At 37.2% G+C, this 21,138-nt stretch overlaps 1 protein-coding gene across 5 annotated transcripts in view; it reads left to right on the top strand.

Annotated features, from left to right (window-relative positions):
* Positions 1–20,794, top strand: part of LOC132053632 (uncharacterized) — a 47,447-nt gene extending 26,653 nt beyond the window's left edge. For 4 of the 5 annotated variants that reach the window (XM_059445724.1, XM_059445721.1, XM_059445723.1 and 1 more), the window contains 4 exons: positions 5,616–5,735; positions 12,205–12,293; positions 13,187–13,232; positions 20,400–20,794. In XM_059445724.1, the coding sequence (XP_059301707.1) occupies positions 5,616–5,735; positions 12,205–12,293; positions 13,187–13,232; positions 20,400–20,432 (288 nt within the window). In that variant the 3' untranslated portion in view covers positions 20,433–20,794. The remainder of the gene's footprint in view (positions 1–5,615; positions 5,736–12,204; positions 12,294–13,186; positions 13,233–20,399) is intronic. The other variant, XM_059445725.1, reaches the window with a different exon arrangement.
* The last annotated feature ends 344 nt before the right edge of the window (positions 20,795–21,138 follow it).

The following is a 21,138-nucleotide window of genomic DNA, read 5'->3' on the forward strand; positions in this document are numbered from 1 at the left end:
TCTTTAACTTCAAAATCAAATTCTTGCAATAAGGGGACCCATCTAATCAATCTCGGCTTGGCATCTTTCTTGGCCATCAAATATCGAAGTGCGGCATGATCAGGGTACACCACCACTTTTGAACCCAACAAATATGCCTGAAATTTCTCAAAGCGAAGACACTAACTCTTGCTTGATCACTATATATTTCATTTGGGCTTCATTGAGCGTCTTGCTAGCATAATAAATGGGGTGCATAATTTGACCAAGCACGACCCCAATAGCAAATCCGCTAGCGTCACACATAAGCTCGAATGGTAGTGACCAATCAGGAGTAGTAATGATAGGAGCTGTGGTGATCCTTTCCTTCAAGTCTTCAAACGCTTTAAGGCACTTCTCATCGAACACAAATTTTGCCTCTTATTAAAGAAGTTTGCACATGGGTAACAATCTTTGAGAAGTTCTTAATAAATTGCTGATAAAACCCGGCATGCCCTAAGAAGCTCCGAACATCCTTGACAGAAATAAGAGGAGGAAGCTTCGTAATAATCTCTAGTTTCGCTTTATCAAAGTTCAATCCCTTTTCGAAAATTTCATGGCCAAAGATGATCCTTTCTTTCACCATGAAATGACCTTTCTCCCAATTAAGCCCAAGACTTGTTTCCTCACATCTCTTGAGTACTTGACCAAGGTGGTCAAGACACTCATCAAAGGAATCCCCAAGTACCGAGGCATCCCCAAGTACCAAGGCATCTTTGGAATGTTGCCGGGGCATTGCATAGCCTGAAAGGCATTCGACTAAAGGCAAATGTCCCATAAGGATTAGTGAAAATCGTATTTTCTTGAACTTGCAAAGCGACGTTGATTTGATTATAACCGGAATACCCACCCAAGAAAAAGTAGTAGGATCTTCCTGCTAGTCGATCAAGCATTTGACCAATAAAAGGTACAGAGAAATGATCCTTGGGTCCACAACCTCAGTATTTAAGCTCAGCTACTCATGTCTAAAAGTAAAAAACAAAAGCATTAAAGAAGGCATTGAAAACTTACAATGAATGGAAGATGACAAGAAAAGATGGAATATTCTCCTTAAAAGCTTCAATGACAAGTGTATTCAATGCTATGGAATATTGTGTCCAAAATTTTGAACAAGATGACCCAGAAAAACCCTACAAAAACTATTTATAAAGGTCCAAAAACGCGGAACAAATTTTGATCAAAATACCCCTGAGGGTTCACTTACGGACCGTAAAAGGGACTTATGGTCTGTAATTCATGCTCGAGCCTTCATAGCTTTCTTCTTCTTGGGGTGGCATTTACGCCCTCCTTTTATGGGCCATAAAAGAGAAATGCGGTCCGTAGGTTCATGCCGTAGTTGGATGCTCCAATGATCCCAAGTTCTGGATAAGACTTACAATATGGTTACGGCCCATAGCTATATTTTCCCTTTGTTATACCTTTTTAACATATTTGCCCTTGTCATCTAACTTTAGGATCATATTTGCCCTTGTACTCTAAAAAAGGTATATTTATACCTACTCCATTAGATCCCCATGTCCCACCTTAATATTCCTATGTGGCGCTTACGTACGGGACATGGGGATTTAATGGAGTAGGGATAAATATGGGTTTTGTTTTTTGAGAGTACAAAGGCAAATATGTTGAAAAAGTAAAACGAAGGGCAAATATACCTTCTTTTGTGGAATCCAGTGATTGATAGAGTTCAGAGGAGGCTAGCAGGGTGGCAAAAGATGTATCTCTTGAAAGGAGAGAAAGAAGTGTTGATAGAAAAGTACCCTATCTAGCATTCCTACCTATTTAATGTCACTATTGCAGGCTCATGTTAGCGTGACCGAAGTTGTGGAACGGTTTCAATAGAACTTTTTATGGGATGCTGGGAGGGAACAAGAAAGTTTCATTTAGTAAATTGAAAAATTTGTTGCGTCACCAAAGGAATAGGGATGACTTGGAGTGAAAAATCTCAAGAGTTTTCAACGAAGCCCTGTTAGGGAAGTGGATTTGGAGGCTTGAGGTGGAAGAGAATGCTCTGTTGGGGGGGGGGGGGGGCGCTGGCGGGGTTTCAATGAAGCCCTGTTAGGGAAGTGGTTGGAGGCTTGAGGTGGAGGAGAATGCTCTTTTTTGGGGGGCTGCGGGGGGGGGGGGGGGGGGGGGGGTGGTTTAGTAGCAGAGAAATATGGTCCTATGGGATCTCAGATTTAGGAGAAACCTTCGGGATTGTGAGATGGGAGAATTTCAGAGCCTAGTCGAGTTATTGTATGTGAAAATTACATTGCACACTCTATTGGATGTATGGAGACAGCGAGAGAGTAGGGATGGATTTTTTACTATTAAGTCCTACTACCATAAGTTACTAGGGAGCGAGGAATCTTCTATTCCTTATTGCTGTATGTGGGTCACCTAGGTGCCTAGGAATGTGTGTTTCTTTGAGTGCTTAGCAACTAGGGGAGCGATTTTGACTGCAGAAATCTGAGGAAATGGAGGATCACCTATATTAGCGGGTGCTTCATGTGTAGATGTTGAGGCGAAGATGTGAATCATCTCCTATTGCATTGTAATGTGGTTGTTCAATTGTTTTGTGGTCCTTAACTAGTCTTGAGTACAATGGGTGATGATGCGTGCAGTGAAGGAAGCGTTGCAAAATTTGGCTCTCAGGTTGTGTAATAGGAGTCCATGGGCATGGATTGTCACTCCATTAGCCATTATGTTGGTTATAGGGAAATAGAGAAATAGGAGAGTTTTTGAAGGGGTTGAGTAAGATGTTGTAAAATTGCAAAACAGTCTTTTGTCCCTAGCTTCTTTTTAATGCACCCAGGAGGTTCCCTGATTGTATAGAAGATTGAGTTTTTTTGACAATGGTTATAGAAGATTGAGTTCATATTTTGGTGTAGGTTCTCTACTTTTTTTTGGGTATACAACTTGTATACAGGGTTTCCTCTTCTGTAAAATTATTTACATTTACATTATAAAAAACAAAACAAGTGTCTGGTATGTTTAAGTCACAAGTTTCAAAAGCTTTATAGCCACACAAATGTTATGGCATGTTTAAAACTACAAGTTTCAAATGTCTTCATTTCTTTCTTAAACTCCGTACCGATTCAAACTATGCCATGTAAATTGGAAAGGAGGGAGCAAAGTTCTGGAGGTGCATTTGTTATTTTATGCTGTCACCTAACTCACTGAAGAACCAGGTTCTTCAGCAGTAAACAAGAAGTAAAGTGCGGAATAATAAATCACACGACGATTTTACATGGAAAACTCCTTGTTCAAGGGAGTCAAACACCACGACCTATCTTCAATAGGATTTTCCCAAATCTTCGTTAAAACTCACGAACAGTTTTAAGGTTACAACTCGATAACCTAAGGAACTAACTTCTTAGTACCTTCCCACTCTATAATTCTCACTAATTGTGGCTAACTTCTTCAAAAGACTATGCAATCTAAGAAACCCTTACAACTCAATGCAACACCTATTACAAAACTCTAGTAAAGTAAATAGGTTTACAATTTAGAACAAAGAATCAAACTAACAACTAAAAACTATAAGCAATAAATTCTCCAGGAACAGGTTCTTCGTTGTTGCCAGTTGACTCTCTCTCAATGACACTGTATGAATATATTCTTGATAAATGCGGTAGTGTTTCTGTCTTCCATAGCATCAATGTGGTGCTATATATAGGAGTCGGAATGGTCGTGTCCTTGTATGTATTCTCCAAATGTAAACCAAACATGGTTCAAGAAATCAATAATCCAATCCTTGTTGGATTTGGTTTGCGCGTCGGCCTCCACACGTTTTACTTCTAATTCCTAAGCTATTTATGTGTTTGCAATTTTGGGAATATTTCCATGTCTTGACATTATATTCCTGGCATCATTGGATCAAGCCTCAATCCCAATTTCCTTGAGGAATTCTTCTTGCGTATGGAATAGCTATCCAGCTTGGATCAAACAGTCTTCAGTCTTCTGCAAAATACCTGGTTCTTCCAGTATTTGTGCAACCGTATTGCCATCATTACCAGTCCTTTAGGAGATCTGTTAAGGACCTGGTTCTTGTGTATGTTTGTCCATCATGCTTGAAGATGGTTTGTCAATCATCAAAACTTGAGTTCATTTTCAGCTAAAATTTTTTCCTCTTTTTGATAATGATGACAAACTCATAGCAGCTTTATAACTCTTCATGTTTACTCAAGTACAACTTCCCCCTATGGACCAGTTTCTATGTTGGCAATTCCCCATAAGGCCCAAACCAGATATACAGCTACATAACCTTCTATTACTGCCAAAAGGATAGTACAAGAATATCTGGTATTAGAAGAACTATGTTTTTGGTTTTGGCTAAAAAGGAATTAAGGGCCAGGTTCTCTTGCTGGAGAAGAAAAGGGTTTGGATGAGCCCCACAACCTGTCAAGGTGATCATTGGGAGCATCTTGATCTTTTCAGCTGCATATGCTCAACATTTAAAGAGAAATCCTTCTCAGACAGCCTCTAGTTTTCCTTTGCATCAGATTTGTTGTTCTTCGAACCTGGTTCTTCCTCCAGAAGTCAACATTCAGAAAGTGTAGATCCGTTCAATCGTAGTTCTTCAACATCAGTTTCTCATCATCACTTGTTCTACTCCTTTTCTAAATAATTTTTGATTCACCTGAAGTATCACTGTTGTCAATTCTCTTAGCATCAGCATCCAAGGAGACTAGTTCTTTGTTAGAGTCACTTTCTTTTATCACAGACCTCACCTCCATATCTTCATGGATATCAACCTCCTCTTCTTTTTCATGTATTCTTACATCTTCTTTTGAATCGCTGCTTGTTGTCCTTCGTGCTTTTGGACAAAACCTTTATCAGCAGGTCTTTAAATTTCTTGTTATTGAACAAGTTCATTGGAAACTCAGTTTTGTAAACTTTGGGAATCTGAAGAAGTGTTACTAATGAGTTTGGTGTGCTTAGACTCGATAGGAATAACTTAGGAAGAGGTTTGTGAGGTCAATGATTCTGTTCGAGGCTGATGGCATATGTGGTTTGACTCAATTTGCTTGCATGTTATCAAGAGGTTGATTAGGAAAACTGGTTCGAGACATAGCAGTATGCATAGGCTTATGAAACTAACTACTGGGAAGGAGATACAAGCTATTCAAAATATTTTATTGATGACATTACTTTTGACTGGATAGGCAAAGAGATGATCAATTTCACCTGTTCTTGGACCTATAGCCTCTCTCACAGGTACTGACGTTCAATTCTTCTTCTGGACACCTTTAGGTACCAGGTATCCTTTCTGTCAAAGCTAGTGTTGTAGATACAACGGCTATTGAGGAAACATTTCTTTTTAAGCTACTTGGATAATAAACCCTGTCGAACAGAACAAATTAGAGAAATGGGTAAAGAGATGAGAAATTTATTGGTTGGGACTTACAATTGTTAGGTGTAACTCATTTAATATGTTTAGGCTTTTTTCATATACTTGAATTCATAAAATGTTTGGTTAGAATGGAATTCATATTTGTGTTGTTCGGTGCTTTAGTTAGTCAACTATGTTATCATTTGCTTAGATATCATGGCTGTCAATATGATGTGAGATCTCTCACAACAATTTCTTCTGAACTTTTTGGTCTGCTCAACAGGTTGACTCTTCTGAGAACTGGGAACCTATGACTATATTTTTGCGGCGATCAAGCTTCCAAGTCAAGGTTCATAGAACACAAGCTGTTGTAATAGCAGAAAATTTTTCCAAAGAGTTGTCGGTATGTGCTTACTTTTGATGGATTAATTACTTAAATCTAGATTATTTATTAATAACATTGTCTAATTGGTGCTCATCTAGCATGGGTCTTCAGAATCGGAGTTCATCATTTGCCTACGAATATATGATAATATGAAGATATGCAGCCATAGTTACCATACATTTGTTATGCACGTATACATTCCTGCATGAACTATAATCACATTTGGAAAAGTTCTTGATAAGAACATTTTATAATTTAGAAGTGTATATATTATATAATTAAGGACTTAGATATCAATTAAGGAGATCAAGCAATATGATGTAGATTAATTAGAATCAGTAGGGAGATTCAATTCCTATAATTGTGTGTTACTGCATGTGTGTCCCCTATTTAAACCTCAGTGGTTTGAGGATATGGCAGAGCATTTGCTACAATTCTCTTTTTCTCCTTTGTCGTTTTTCAACATGGTACCAGAGTCGAGGGTACTGTTCCCTTCTCTTAATATTTGATTTGTCTCGTTATGCTACCAAAAAAAGAAGAAGAGGGAAACAATGTCAAAAAATTGGAACTTCAATTCTTCTCTCACCAGTGCTTACTAGAAATCACACACAACCCACCTGTACGAGATCCCTGGCCGCTGGCGATCCCACTGGCAGAATCCCATTGTTGGCAGAGGTGCGTGTGAAGTAAACGTGCCACCCTAATGTGGGACTTTTTTCTAGCTCATCACCTCCCTCTAGATGCCCACAAGTTTTTCACAATCACGACTCAAATTCATTTCCTTCCTGATCCACATCATCTCAATCTTTTGACATTTTGATTGTTCCTGCGAGAAAGTAGCACTATCCTAATCTGGCACCTAGGCCTTGACAGGGCACATAATGAACCACTATGAATCAATATCGACTTATCCAACGATATGCTCAGGATCCTGATCCTAAAAGGATTGTCCTTTTCTTGGAGATGATTTTATATATCCATTGACTATCAATTGGAGAGTCCATAAATTGACTTACTATATTCGCAATAATCGAGTCGTCGTGAGGTAGTTCAGCTCATCAACCAGGTTGCCTATATCTTGTTTGGATCACTAAGTGAGCTCCCCCTTTCTTGGCAAAAGCTTAATCTTTTGGTCCATATAAGTGTAAATAGGTCTGCATCCTGTCATTCTTGTTTTGTCAATAATGTCTAGAGCATACTTCCGTTGTGAAATGACAATACCTAATTTAGACTAAACAACCTCAATACCTAGTAAATACTTCAATCTACCTATATCCTGGAAGTGCTGAAAGAGATGTTTCAATATAATATCATCTTGATCATTGCATGCGATGTATATCAACAACATAAATTACCAAGTAAATGCACCAACCTGGAGCAGAATTCCAATAGAACACAAAATGGTCTGCTTCACTACGAGTCAAGCTAAACTCTTGACTAACTGTGATGAACTTCAAACTAGGCTCGAGGAGAGTGTTTCACACCATAGAATGACTGGCGCAATCGACAAACAAGACCAATATACTCTCCTTAAGTGACAAAACCAGGTGGTAGCTTTTTACAAAACCCATCCTCAAGATCGTTGCAGAAAAAATCTTTCTTAATGTCCAACTGATAAAGAGGGCAATAACGAACAACAACCATGGATAGAAAAAGACGAACAAATGTTATTTTATTCACGAGAGGGAAAATATCATTATAATCAAGCCCAAATAGGTGAGAGTAACTTTTGGCAACAAGACAAGCCTTAAGTCGATCAATTTGATAATCTGGACGACTTTGACTGCATGAACCCATTGATAGTCAACGGTAGATTTACCCAGAGGTAGAGGACAAGCTCCCAAGTACATTACTGGTGTGTAGAGCATACATGTCTTTGATTATAGCTTGTAGCCATTCAGAGGACAAAAAAGACACAAAATAATGGTGTGATGATTGATGATAATAACTCAACCTCAAAAGCTAGTTCATAAGGTGAGAATTGTTGAAGACCATATGAAGGAGACAACAATCCATTTTATCCACCAATGTGGGACATTTAACAACCTGCTTCACGTGGCGTGGACAATAACAAAGATCCATAATTGATTCTAATTATTGTTGACCATATCGACATGATTCTACCATTTCTACACAATATTCTTAACATGAGCCTCTAAAGTACCCATGTCGATATTAGAGACTTTTCCACAAACTCAATTATTGCAGAATCTTATGGCGCGCTATCCCATTTGCTATTTGTGTGGTTACCTATTTCTCCAAGTTGCTTCGGCTACTATTACTATGCCTTAATCCCAAACAAGTTGGGGTTAACTATATAAACCCTAACTTCTCCATTTAAACTCAACTCATGTTTATCATCATACCAAATAAAAATAAGAGCGAAAAATAAGTTAAAATACATAATGATAATAATATTAATATTAGAAGTTCTCTAACTAAACTAGATCCTATTTCCCGCTTGTAGATATCACCTGTATGGATCTATTTCTCCAAGCTCCTTATGAAACTTATTGAAAATGTTAGTATTCACTTCATAAAGATATCAATGGATCACCTAGATAAGGATTCTTCTGCAAAGCAGGGAACATACGATGATTTTTGGTTATTTGATGCGGAATGGTAGTGATCTCCCTCATTTAAACAAGGTCAAGCATGGAAGTAGATGTTGAGCTATGATCTTAGCCACATGTGAGCTTATAAGGTCCAAAAACCTTCTTCAAGACTTGAAATATGAAGGCAAAGAACCGATGAAACCTATTAGTGATAGTCAAGGTGCGCTGTATATTGCTTTCCCATGTTTCGCGGAAGAATGAGACTACCAGAGATAGGTTGTTACTTTATCTGAGAGAAGTGTAATACGAGATTACGAAATCATGTAGAGTGTTAAGAGATTGTTACTTTATCTGGGAGAAGATTATTATGAGATTATAAAATAATGTAGTGTTAAGAATGTTCTATAATTAAAAATAAGTATGTGATATAATTAAAAGAGTAATTTATTAAGGAGTTAGATTGTGAAATAATGTGGATAGCAATTAGAATCAATTAGGGAGATTAGAATATATTATGTACTTAAATTAAAATCAAATATGAAAATCCAGTTCCTTAAATATGCATTTTTTGCTTCATATATAACATGTGCATACAATATCTAAGTACCATTAGTGTAGCATCCCCTTTGGGAGGATACCACTTACGAAACAAAAGCTAATTTCACACTTACAACATTTAGAAGAAATTTATGCCAAAAGATATTCACAAAAATAGTTAATAGCGGAAATAGGCCCATGCGAAAAAGGGTTGAAAGTGCCGACATTTTATTTTTTCCATTGTACCCTCCGAAAAATTTCTTAGATGAAACACAATATCAGAATATCAATTTAAAATGGTAATGCCCTTCTCAAATAGTCAACACATTTAAGAAACTTCGTTTCGAAATTATATTTTCAAATTAACACCACTGCGGGTCCATAAGATACACGAAACTCAAACTTGCGATTATCACAGAAACTAGTATCTTCCTTTGTACATAATTACAAGGCAAAATGTAAACCCAGTACATGGCATGACTTGGGTTGAAAGCACACCCTAAAATAGCAAAACAAGTCACCAAGTTCAAGCTACAAGCATATGGTCTTGTGTCCAACAAGCCTCCAAAATTTCATACATAAGTGTTACATATGGATCATGTACAAGTCCCCAAAATTTTACAAGACCTAGATGCATATGCAAATGTGATCTTCACTAAGGCTCCCAAAAAGTCTACTCCAAATGGCCATCTTCAAATCTCTTCCCGTATATTACCTACGATAGAACCTACGATAGAAAACAACTATCGCTAAGCATAAAGCTTAGTGGTGTATAAACTTTGGGCTTGGAGCCATTAGATTCTCCAATTCCCTTATCCGTCATAGGTAGCTCAATGAGATAAAAATAAATCAAGTAGCCAAGTATATCGAAAGTATCAAATACCAAACCTTGAAGAGTTTCAAAATATCGATATCAATAATCGAAGGCTCAAGTGTCAAGAAAGCTTATGATTCAATTCAAGAGAGTTTGTCAAATAACCAATTTCGCCCAATATGTACGTCATGCCATCACACCAAGCACAATCAATATCAAGATGGACCGAAGCCCCAAATCAACAAGGGTCGTCACCCAATAATCAAGAGAATCAAGAGCCATGTTGAAAGTGACTTTCCACTCGTACTCGAAAATGGACAAAAATCCATCATCAAGACGAAATGTAAATCCAAAGTCAAGATGGGCAAGATTCGAATCAAGAGGCATGCCGATATCGGTGACAAAGTCACCGTAACAAGAAGGACAAAGTCCCAATAAGAATGCAAAATGGTCAAGCAATTTGTACAAGTGGGCGATTTAGCGAAAGTTTTGCAATACTTGAGATAATAACCATACAATGATATAAGATGAAGAGTAAGGAAACAACCCATCAAGATACTTCAAAACTTCCAGAAAATAAAGATATTCCAAGTTCAAGTTTATACACAAACCTTGGCGTTTTACCACACAACAAGTTCTACCACAACTCGAGAAGTTCAAATCGTCTACGCCATAGACCAACCAAAGTCCACTTCGTCAAACAATTCCTCTTAGCTTGTACAAGAGCATATATACCTTAAATACACAATCAAATATCTACTTAAGTTCAATGGTTTCAGCACGTCGAAACTAAACATGAAATCAGTGAAAATCACCCTAAACTATCAAAACAGGAATTCTGGACAGTACTACTGTCTTGTATTGTGGCTCAGTTTCAAAGGGGTAAACGGCAAAAATAGACTTTGTGGCCTTAATGAAAGTTGTAGATATATGTCTTGGGGTTTCAGAGAAATTTAAATCACTCCTATAGCAGTTTTGTACTACAAGATATGCTCAAAATACTAACAGTAGTACATGTAGGGTTTGCAAAACAGAAATCTGGGCAGCACCTGCCCTGTACTTCATCACCCCTTTTCGAGTAAATACAAGCAAAACTGGGTTTTGGAGCCTGAACGAAAGTTGTAGGGCTATGAAATAGCTTTCTAGAACATCTTGAATCACTTAAAACTAAGCTTTATACAAGGAATTATGCTGAAAACACTAACAGCAGTCCAGTTCAAAAACGGGTTTGTAACTTACCTCAATCGTGTGGAGTTGTTTGGGGCTCAACCAAAGCAAGTCTTGATGATTGATTTAGAGGATGAATATTATGAGAGGAGAGAGGTTTTGGTGTTTTATTTCCTTGGAGAAAAACGAAATTGGGGGGTGGTGGAGAGGATAAGAGCCAAAAAGGGTATATATCTTACTTGGGATAAGGATGAAAAAAATAATAAAATAAAAAAAATGGGGCTGCCCACTTTTATATATAGCTAATCCATTTGATAAATTACTAAGATAATCATAGTAAGAGTAGTTTATGTAACTACACCATAACACTTCAAACAAGTTTCATATATCGTCAAGTTCACATTCAGGAAGTGCGAAGTAAAATATACCCTTACTATCAAGATATGGTCAATCAAAAATTCAAGAGTTAGCTTAAAAAAAATTCGGGGTGTTACAACTAGTCTGAGGGGTAACCATGATGAACATGTCCAAAATTCTTTTTCCTTTTTCTACAGTTCAATTGAGATGTAATGCCGGTGAGTCTGCAAGTTTACATTGAGTAGCACTATTATTAGAAAAATCATCACAGTGAGATTTACGAATACTGTTGAAGTGATCACTGTTAGCTTTGGAAGACAAAATGGTCTTATTCTTTCTCTTAGAAAAAAAAGGGACTGGCTCAAGATGTGGAGCTCTAGACTTGGTAGACTGTTGTCTTGACGTTTGATTTGTGGTTAGGTCACCGAGTTTCCAATGGAAAGAAGCTGCTGGTTGCGTCCTGGATTTTATTCTCTTTCATGTATTTTAAAAATGTAGTGATGCAACTATACATGGGTTTAATAATTGAATCATCATATAAACTGCTGGGCTCAATGATGCTGATTGTCATAACAGTCCATTAGTTGGAGCGATTAAGACATTAGGTTTATGATTTCTTGTTGTAGGGAGGAAGAGGATGTAACCAACTAACTGTGTTTTGTGAGCACATTAACTAACTATTGATAGGTTCATATGGCTCATACCTAAAAAGGTAGGAAAAAACTATATAATAATAGTAGTACCAAGCAAAAGAAGCTCATTTTATGGTGGTTTAGTCATATTGTTCTTGAAGTTTCTAATGACAATCCTAGGGAGCAAAAATTAGTAATTTAAAAATGTTGAAGACACCATTATTGATCAATAGATGGGTAAGTTGCTTGTACTTAAGGGCGGGTGGGTGCGAAGGGGATCGATACTCGTAAATTGGTGAAATATATAGAAGACAGGCTTAACTGTATGGTGGTAAAGTTCTTGAATCTGCAGAAGGGAAATATGTACCATCACCTGATATATATTGTCGAATATTTGAGTGTAATTCTGTCTCTTCTATGTGCAGATCAAAATTCCAAATGGGCTATCAACACAGTTTGTTATCACATGTCCCAATGGGTCTTCACACCCCTTCAGTACAAACAACGATATAAGGTACTATACCAATCCCTTTAACTTAGCATCTTTTTTGGGTTAAAATCACGTGAGATTGAAAAATTCTCAGTTGTCCTATAATGAATTCATGAACAGGGTATATAACTTGTTGTCAACTTTTTTTATTAGTAGGTTCAACCTAGTCACGCAAAACTAAAGCTATAAGCAAACCATTGAAATGGTATTGAATCGAAAATTTTTGCTTTAGGTGAATATCTAATTTAGAGGTAGTATTCACATCAACAATATAAGTAAATAGTGATAGATTTTGTCAAAGAGATTAGATTTTGTCACCTCATCTGTCTTTAAGTTACATTTCTAAAAGCGCCTTAGGATTACATGTCTTAGAGTAATATGTAGGTAAAAAGGCACCCCCTACATGTTCTGTATCATTTTAATTAATGAAAAGAATCCAAATATTCATAGCGTGGAAGTATTTATTAATTATTCTGCAGTACTATGCTAGGCATGGTTCTTTGATGCGTATGGATTTATTTCAGATTGTTGCATGCATTGATAGTTCCTGTTGTGAGTGGTTTGCCAACAGCTATATGTATAATAATCCCACTGTAGTTTACCGAATTATTCCATCACTTATAATCTGCAGCCAGAGTACTAGAAGCACCTAAGTTTCAACTTATATTTTTGTAATTTCATGAGATTAAGTTGTGTACATCTTATGGGGAGGCAACTTTTCATTTATCATTTTGAAAAAGAGGGCTCAGCTGTTATCTCTTTTGGTGCTTGTGTTCTTGGGTTTGTTTGTTACCCAAGAATTTGGTATGAGGAATATGTTGTTTCCTTAGTTACAATAATATTGTTGAGTCAGATTTTGATTATCTTTGTTCTTTCATTATTGAAACCTAAGTTGCTGCTTTCTTATTTCTATCTAGAATGCGTGATACTCTTGTGCTGACAATGAGAATCTTCCAAAGCAAGGTATTGTTTCCTTTACGGTATTCTGAAATATGGGGTTCTGAAATTTGACTTCTTCCTTTTTAATTAACCATTTCATATGATTTGCTACTATTTCTCAGTTTACTAATCATTATGCGCATCTATGTTTGTTTATTACAATCTAACTACGACGTTTCCTGTATATTGATGCTTAGCTAAATTCTGGAAAGTGTGGGCATCGAATATTGGGTAACGTATTTAAGTCATACTGTAGTCTGACGCTAGCACCAATTGGACAGTTTTTACTGCAAATCTATGTAGTCCTGAATCTGTGAAAATATAAACAGAATTGTCATCCATGGACACTAATATTGATCCGCTAGACTGCACTAAACTGCTACCCCTTTTATATTTGCTAACGTTTTTCTCTAATGCATACAAGGACAATTACGCTTCATTTCCAAATAGGTTGGGGTTGGCTATATGAATGGTCAATGATCATATTTGTCTGTTAGGCCAACATGTTACAAAATAAAAAAATAGTAGAAGTTCTATATTTTCTATCAGCATTGTGATAAATAAAGGAGAAAAATATTATTGAATTGTGTATCTAGACACTAAATTACAATCCTTTTCCAAGTAGGATACTATATACAAATCCTATTCCTATTCTTATTCTAACACTCCCCCTCAAGCTGGTGCATACAGGTCATGTGTACTGAGCTTGTTACATATGTAAGTAATACGAGGACTAGTGAGGGACTTAGTGAAATTATCTACAAGTTGATCACTCGACTTCACAAAATTTAGTAACAATATCTCTGGAGATATCTTTTTTTTGGAAAAAATTGGCAGTCAATCTCAATGTGCTTAATCCTCTCATGAGACATCGGATTTGATGCGATATGAAGGGTCGCTTGGTTGTCACACATAAGTTGCATCTGACTGATTTCTCCAAATTTTAGTTCTCTGAGCAACTGTTTAATCCAAACTAGATCACAAGTTGTTACAGCCATTGCTCGATATTCTGCTTATGCACTAGGTCGAGCAACCGCACTATGTTTTTTACTTTCTAGGACTCTAAATTACCGTATGCTAAAACATAATATCCAGATGTAGAACGTCTATCTGAGGGTCATCTTGCCCAATCAACGTCTGTATATCCAACTATTTACTCATGGCATTGATCTCGAAGAGTAGTCTTTACTTGGAGCTGCCTTTATGTACCGCAGAATGCGGTCAACTGCATCCCAATGACTATCACAGGCGGAATTCATAAATGGACTTACAACACTCACAGGAAAAGAAATATTAAGTCCAGTCACTATGAGATAATTCAACTTACAAACCAGCCACCTATATCTTCCAAGATCACTGAGTGGTTCCCTCTGTCCTAGCAGAAGTTCAGCATTATTATTCATAGGAGTGTCAATGGATCTACATCGCATCATTCTTGTCTCCTCAAGAATATCTAAGGCAGACTTGCGTTGCGAAATAACAATACCTGATCTGGACTGAGCAACCTCAATACGGAGAAAATACTTTAGTTAGCTGAGGTTTTTAGTCCTGAAATGTTGAAAGATGTTGCTTTAAATTAGTGATATCATCCTGATCATTGGTGGTGATAATGATATCATCAACATAAACCACTAAATAAATACACAGATTTGGAGCAGAATGCCGGATAAAACACAGAGTGATCAGTTCCACTATTAGTCATGCCAAACTCCTTAATTATTATGCTGAACTTCCCAAACCAGGCTCAAGGAGACTATTTAAGACCATAGAGTGACATGCACAACTGACATACAAGGATACCAGACTCCCTCCGAGCAACAAAACCAAGTGTTGCTCTATATAGACTTGTTCCTCAAAATCACAGTGGAGAAAAGCATTCTTAATGTTCAATTGATGAAGAGGCCAATGACGAACAAGGACCATGGATAGAAAAAGGCGGACAAATGCTATTTTAGCTACGGGAGAGAAAGTATCACTATAATCAAGCCCAAATATCTGAGTATACTCTTTTGGCAACAAGGCGAGCCTTAAGCCGATCAACTTGACCATGTGGACCAACTTTAGTTGCATAAACCCAATGGCAACCAGTAGTAGATTTACCTGAAGGAAGGGAGATAAGCTCTCAAGTACCACTCGTATGTAAAGTAGACATTTGGTCAATCATAGCCTATAAGAAAGTGCTTCACCTATAGTCTTAGGGATGGAAATAGAGGACAAAGATAATACGAAGGCACAATGGGTAATGATAGACAATGATAACTTAAGAAAGTATAGTGAGGTTTAGCGTTACGAGTGGATCGCATACCTTTTTGAAGTGCTATCGATTGACTAGGAGGAGGAAAGTTCGCAGTAAGTTCAGGGTCCGGCGTATGACATGAATCATCTAGGCCTGATGCTGGACGCAGACGAGGATGATAAGTCAGGAGTGGTGGCACTACGGTTAGAGATATGGAAGTAACCGTACATTACCTCAAAAGTCGGTATAGGTAAGACCTCTGAGATATCAAGATGATTAGAAGATGTATAGTAAGATTGAGACTCAAAAAATGTGACATCGATTGACATAAGGTAACGACGAAAATCAGGTGAGTAGCAACGATACCCCTTGCTGAGGGGTGTACGGACAAGATGTCTGATGAATAATTCCCTGGTGAGTCATAAGTTGTTGAAACTGGGAGGATAAGTATTCTAAGGACCACTACGAAAAGTACGAATAGAAACACCAAATTGATTTTGTATTTCAGCACAAAAACTATTGAATATAGAAAATAACTCAGAATGATCTTTCATTAAGAAAATCCATGTACATCTTAAATAATCATCAATGAAACTAACAAAATCCTAAGGTTGAACTAACTCTACTAGGACCCCAAATATTAGAATGAACTAATGAAAAACAGACTTCGAACGATTTTCAACTCTATGTGAAAAGGTAGTGCGGGTGTGTTTTTCAAATTGACATGTCTCAAAATCTAATGTGGATAGACTAGACAATCTAGGCACCATCTTCTGTAGCTTGGATACACTCGGATGTCGCAAATGTTTGTGAATTAGGTCTGAAGGATCTATAACAGGGCATGCTGTGGAGGAAGTAGGTGAGGTAAGATAGTAACGGCCTTGTGATTCATACTCTGCACCAATCGTCTGTCCCGTACTGTGGTCCTGCATGAGCAAAGAATCATAAAGAAATATTATGGCACAATTTAGGGCACACGTCAAACTATTGACAGATGCAAGATTAAAAGGACAACCAGGGACATAAAGAACATGCTTTAGAGTGACAGAGGATAGGGGTCTATCTTGTCCAATTCTTTTTAGTTTTCTTTGGATCCAATTGGCTGGCTAAAGTAATAGTAGGAAGAGATTGTGAATAAATAATATTTGACAAAAGTGATTTGTTACCGGAAATATGATTAGAAGCGCCTGAGTTCACGACCCATGGTCCAAGGATACTAGACTGTGAAGCACAAGCAAACGAATTACCAGCAACAGAAGTATCAGCTGAGCAACCGAGGCCACTTGTGGAGATGTCTGCTTACTTGCTCGATACTGAAGGAACTTATTATATTCCCTTCACACAAAGAAAAACCCTTACTATCTGTAGTGTCAGTTCAAGCAATATGAGCATTATTGGGTGGTTGACCATGCAGAGTATAGCATGCATCACGATTGTGTCCAAGCCTATGAGTATAACTACATTTAGGTTGAGATCTTCCAAAATGACCTCTTCCTCGTCAATTCTCCATAGATTGAGTTGTTCGATTTTCTGTGGTTTGACATGCGAGAACAAAGGAATCAACTGTGGGTGATGAAACCACTGTGTGACTGGGAGGCGTGGCAAGGCGAAAAAAACGAGAGAATAGTTCATCAGTTGTAGGAACCGTAGGACTAGCTAAACTCTGATCACACACCGAATCAAGGTTAGTAGGAAGTCCAACAAGTGTAAGAACTAGAAACAACATCTTTGCTCTTATTGCTTTTCAACGTTCGTAGTGACTGGCATTAATCTCTCAAATTCCTCCATGACTGCCTGTACCTGTCCTAAGTAAGTTGACATATCCGATTCTTGTTTCTTTAAGTTTGTCATTCGAGATATCACGTCATAAAAGCGAGATATGTCATTAGTAAATAAAGCATGAGCCTTTTTCCAAACTGAATGAACGACATCAACTTGGAATCAATAGATCGCCACATGAGACTACATAATTGAGCGACAACCTTCTCCCACTGTGCTTTGGTCTTTTCATCTCCTCACTAGCCTTTGCCTTTTCATCTACCACACTAGCCTTTGCCGTTAAGTGCTCTTGAACACCTCGACTCTTGCACCACATCTCTACCGAGGAAGCCTAAGCTAAATAGTTTGAACTTCCCATTAACGGTTCGGAAGTAATCATAGGGCTTGAACTTCTGATTTTCGTTTTTTTGAATTAAAATATAAAATCCGAGAGAGAAAAACACCAGAAAAAATGGAAGTCCTCGGAACTGGAAGAAAATATCAAGTTTCTGCCGATAAACAGAAGTCCAGAGGCTGAACAAAATCCAAAAGTGTTAGATTTCGCCGGAAAACTCGCCAGAAAAAATGGAAGTCCTCGGAACTGGAAGAAAATTAGATGGGTAATCTCAGAATTCCTAGATGACCCTGACATGAAAACAAAAGCTGAAAAAGTGGCAGGGAAACTGACTGGATTCGCCAAATAGGAGTTCCCGCGATTGGAATCTGAAAAAAAATTGAGGGGCCTGCTCGGGATGTCTGGGTGACCCCACCAGGAGAAGAGCAACTCAAAAATTGAGTGGAAAATCTAAGAATCTTCTTGGTGCGTGTGGGCGCCTGAGGCAAGGTCTGGTTTGGTTGCCGGACTATGGGTGAACCACGTGGTGGTGTTGGTTTTCGCACAACACCGTCAGATATGAAGATCGATGCGGATAGCCACTCAGGTCACCAGAGAATTGCACTGTAACTGAATTCTTTCTTCCCGGATGTCGCTGGAATGGCGCACAATGATAATTATCTCATCAATGCTCTGATGCCATGTGAGAAATAAAGGAGAAAGAATTATTGAATTGTGTATCTACATTATTACATTGAGCCCTATATATTGGTTCTACATTACAATCCTTAATATACAAATCCTATGTTCCCATTTTAACGGGCATAAAAATCTGATATAAGGTTATGTTACCATAGGACTTAAAGTAAATGTACTGACATGGCTAAAACATTTTCCCAACTAATTGGACCTGTATAGATCTTTTGACCTGTATAGATCTTTTCTTATTGTGGCCTGCCTTTTAAGGTTGATGGATTCTCGGAAACTGCTTTTCATGTGATTTGGGGTCTACATTGTCTCCTGTTAACACCTTCACTCATCATGGTATCGCTCTTTCAATTAACGATTATCGAAACCGAACTTTGGAAATACTGAATTGAATACCGTACGCTCACCTGCCTTCACACGCCATAGTATCACACTTAAAGCAGGACATGACCAAATCATGTCAAGCGACGTTCTCTCATTTTTTTATCCTCAATCTGTGCTATTTGCACACTTTGGCCAATATGGTCATTTTTAATCTTTTTTAATTTTGTCTGACCACCAATTCATTTTAGGATCCACATTTGTATGAACTAATCTTATGGATGTGTTGGGCTTTAACGACTCAACATTAACTCCTATAGAGCATTGCTTGTTTTATAACCTGGTTTTTATTCATTCTTACGTTGAAAAGGGTCCTTGGACCTAACTCAACTCCAAAAGTTAGCTCACAAGGCTAGGATTGTCCGATATCATATAAGGAGACAACAACTCATTTCTTCAACCAATTTGGGATTTTAATACCCGCGTGTTCCTCCCTCCTCCCCACCCCCACGACCAGATTTTGATAGCTAGACCATGGAAAACATAACATGGGTTCCTAACATTGTAACAAAGAATTGGGGTGGTATAATTCTAATACCATGTTAAGAAAATGGATCTTGAACCTAACTTAAATCAAAAGTTAGCTTATGAGGTGAGGATTTCTCGGCATCATATAAGGAAACAATAGTCCATTCACTCAACCAATCTAAGGCACTTAATACCTTAAAAAGATTTCATGAAGTTTGTTGAAGATGTAAATAAGTAAATAAATGTGGGCTCTCTCCAATGGCTTAAGCTTTTCAATTGAGATGGTAACAATTGATTAAAAAAATGACATGGTTTGCTCTTCAACATGATTCAGAGCGGGCAAACATTCTGAATTCGAGTCTCACCACCACTGATTACCAAAAAAAGGTTTCACGTGTTTGACCCTGTGAAAATAATTAGGCAAGCGCGTGAGGAGACGTGTTGAAGACTTAAGTAAATAAAAGTGTTCTCTAACCAATTTAAGCTATTAGATCAAATGGTCATACAATTCAACAGAGTTTGATAAGTTATGTCTAAAGCATGTCTTGTATGTTTCCAGTGGTTTTTTCTTTTTTTTTTTTGGTTAGGTTGTACTCCCTCCATTCTGTTTTATTTGTCCAGTTTGCATCCTCTTAAAGAACATTAGTTGAATCTTTATTTTACTGTTCTTTTTTTTAATTTTTTAATTTTTTTTATACCCCTCCCCTTTTAATCCTCCTTTGTTGGATCTATTGCTCCTTTAGTGACTCAAAGCCATGACCCTGTGGTTGTAGTTGGCGGATGCTAGCATCTGAGCAACCCCCTCTTGTAAAAAAATGTTTATTTTACTAAGTTACTGCTAGCATCCCCCTCTTGTCAAAAAATGTTTATTTTACTAAGTTACTTTTATTAACAAATGTAAATTTGACTATTAGTACTCCAATAAGATCGGGAACTAGTTACTTGATCAGGGTAAAATTGAGAAAAATAGTCAATTGTCTCTTGATTTGTTAAAATGGACAAGTAAAGGAAAAAATTATTGTAGTATACTGAACAATGAAAGGGAGTGGAGGGAGTACTATCTAGAAAATTGCGTACACAAAAAACAACTTAAGTAATCAAGATTTTTGTAGAGTGGACATCATATTTTGTTCTTATGATTTAGCTTGAAGTATGAAATCTTATTTACTGATTACTTTGCTATAGAAAAGATTACTGATATTTTTCTTACAATTTTGTGTTGAGGAATAACTTTGTTAGTAAGTTTTATTTGATGCTACAGATTCATAAATATGCTGCCTAAGTTTACCCCTCACATTCTGTGCAGGCATTGGATGAGAAGAGGAAGGGGAAAATATAAACCTTTACTTTCTGTATAGGTGCTTTATTTATGGCCATTGTCATTCTTTATATGAACCAATAAAAAAGTTAACAATAAACAGCAGGATTTTGATCAACAGTTTTAGCAATTAGGCAGAAAGGTACTCTTTTTTTTTCTTTTTTCTTTTATTCTTTCTAAAGTTTGTAGTTGTAAACTTGTAACTCTATACGGTGCTTACCTTTGCACCATGTGTTGTATCATTGTATTAGATGGTTTTTTTGGCACCTGTGGCGTGACTTGTCAATTTGTATCCCTTTGTTGTACTTATCAGAAATCAGAACCAGTGGCTGATTGATTTTATTGATTAAACCAATGATATCAATTCAACTTTTGTTAATAAATGTGGTAATATTTTTAGTCAAAGTTATATCATTATTTAGGTTAGTATATTTTTCTTCAGAATTTTTGGCTCAGTTCCTAGGATCCTTTTAGCATGTAATGGATGTTTAATGTAAGGGCTCACAGGAATACTGAAATGCTATAGTTGAATGAATATAACACTGCAGACGAGAAAGTTTTGGCCCATCAGTCTCACCATGAGCATTCAGAGGCATTATGCTATTGGTTCAAGAAAATATGATTATGTGATTCTCTAGATTATAAGCAACAAACTGTAGATTGGACATCTGGTGGACACAACTAACTAATGCCTGAGCTGAAATTCTGTTATTGACTGCAACATTGA

This window comes from Lycium ferocissimum, chromosome 4 (assembly GCF_029784015.1).
Source record: "Lycium ferocissimum isolate CSIRO_LF1 chromosome 4, AGI_CSIRO_Lferr_CH_V1, whole genome shotgun sequence".
NCBI lineage: Eukaryota > Viridiplantae > Streptophyta > Magnoliopsida > Solanales > Solanaceae > Lycium > Lycium ferocissimum.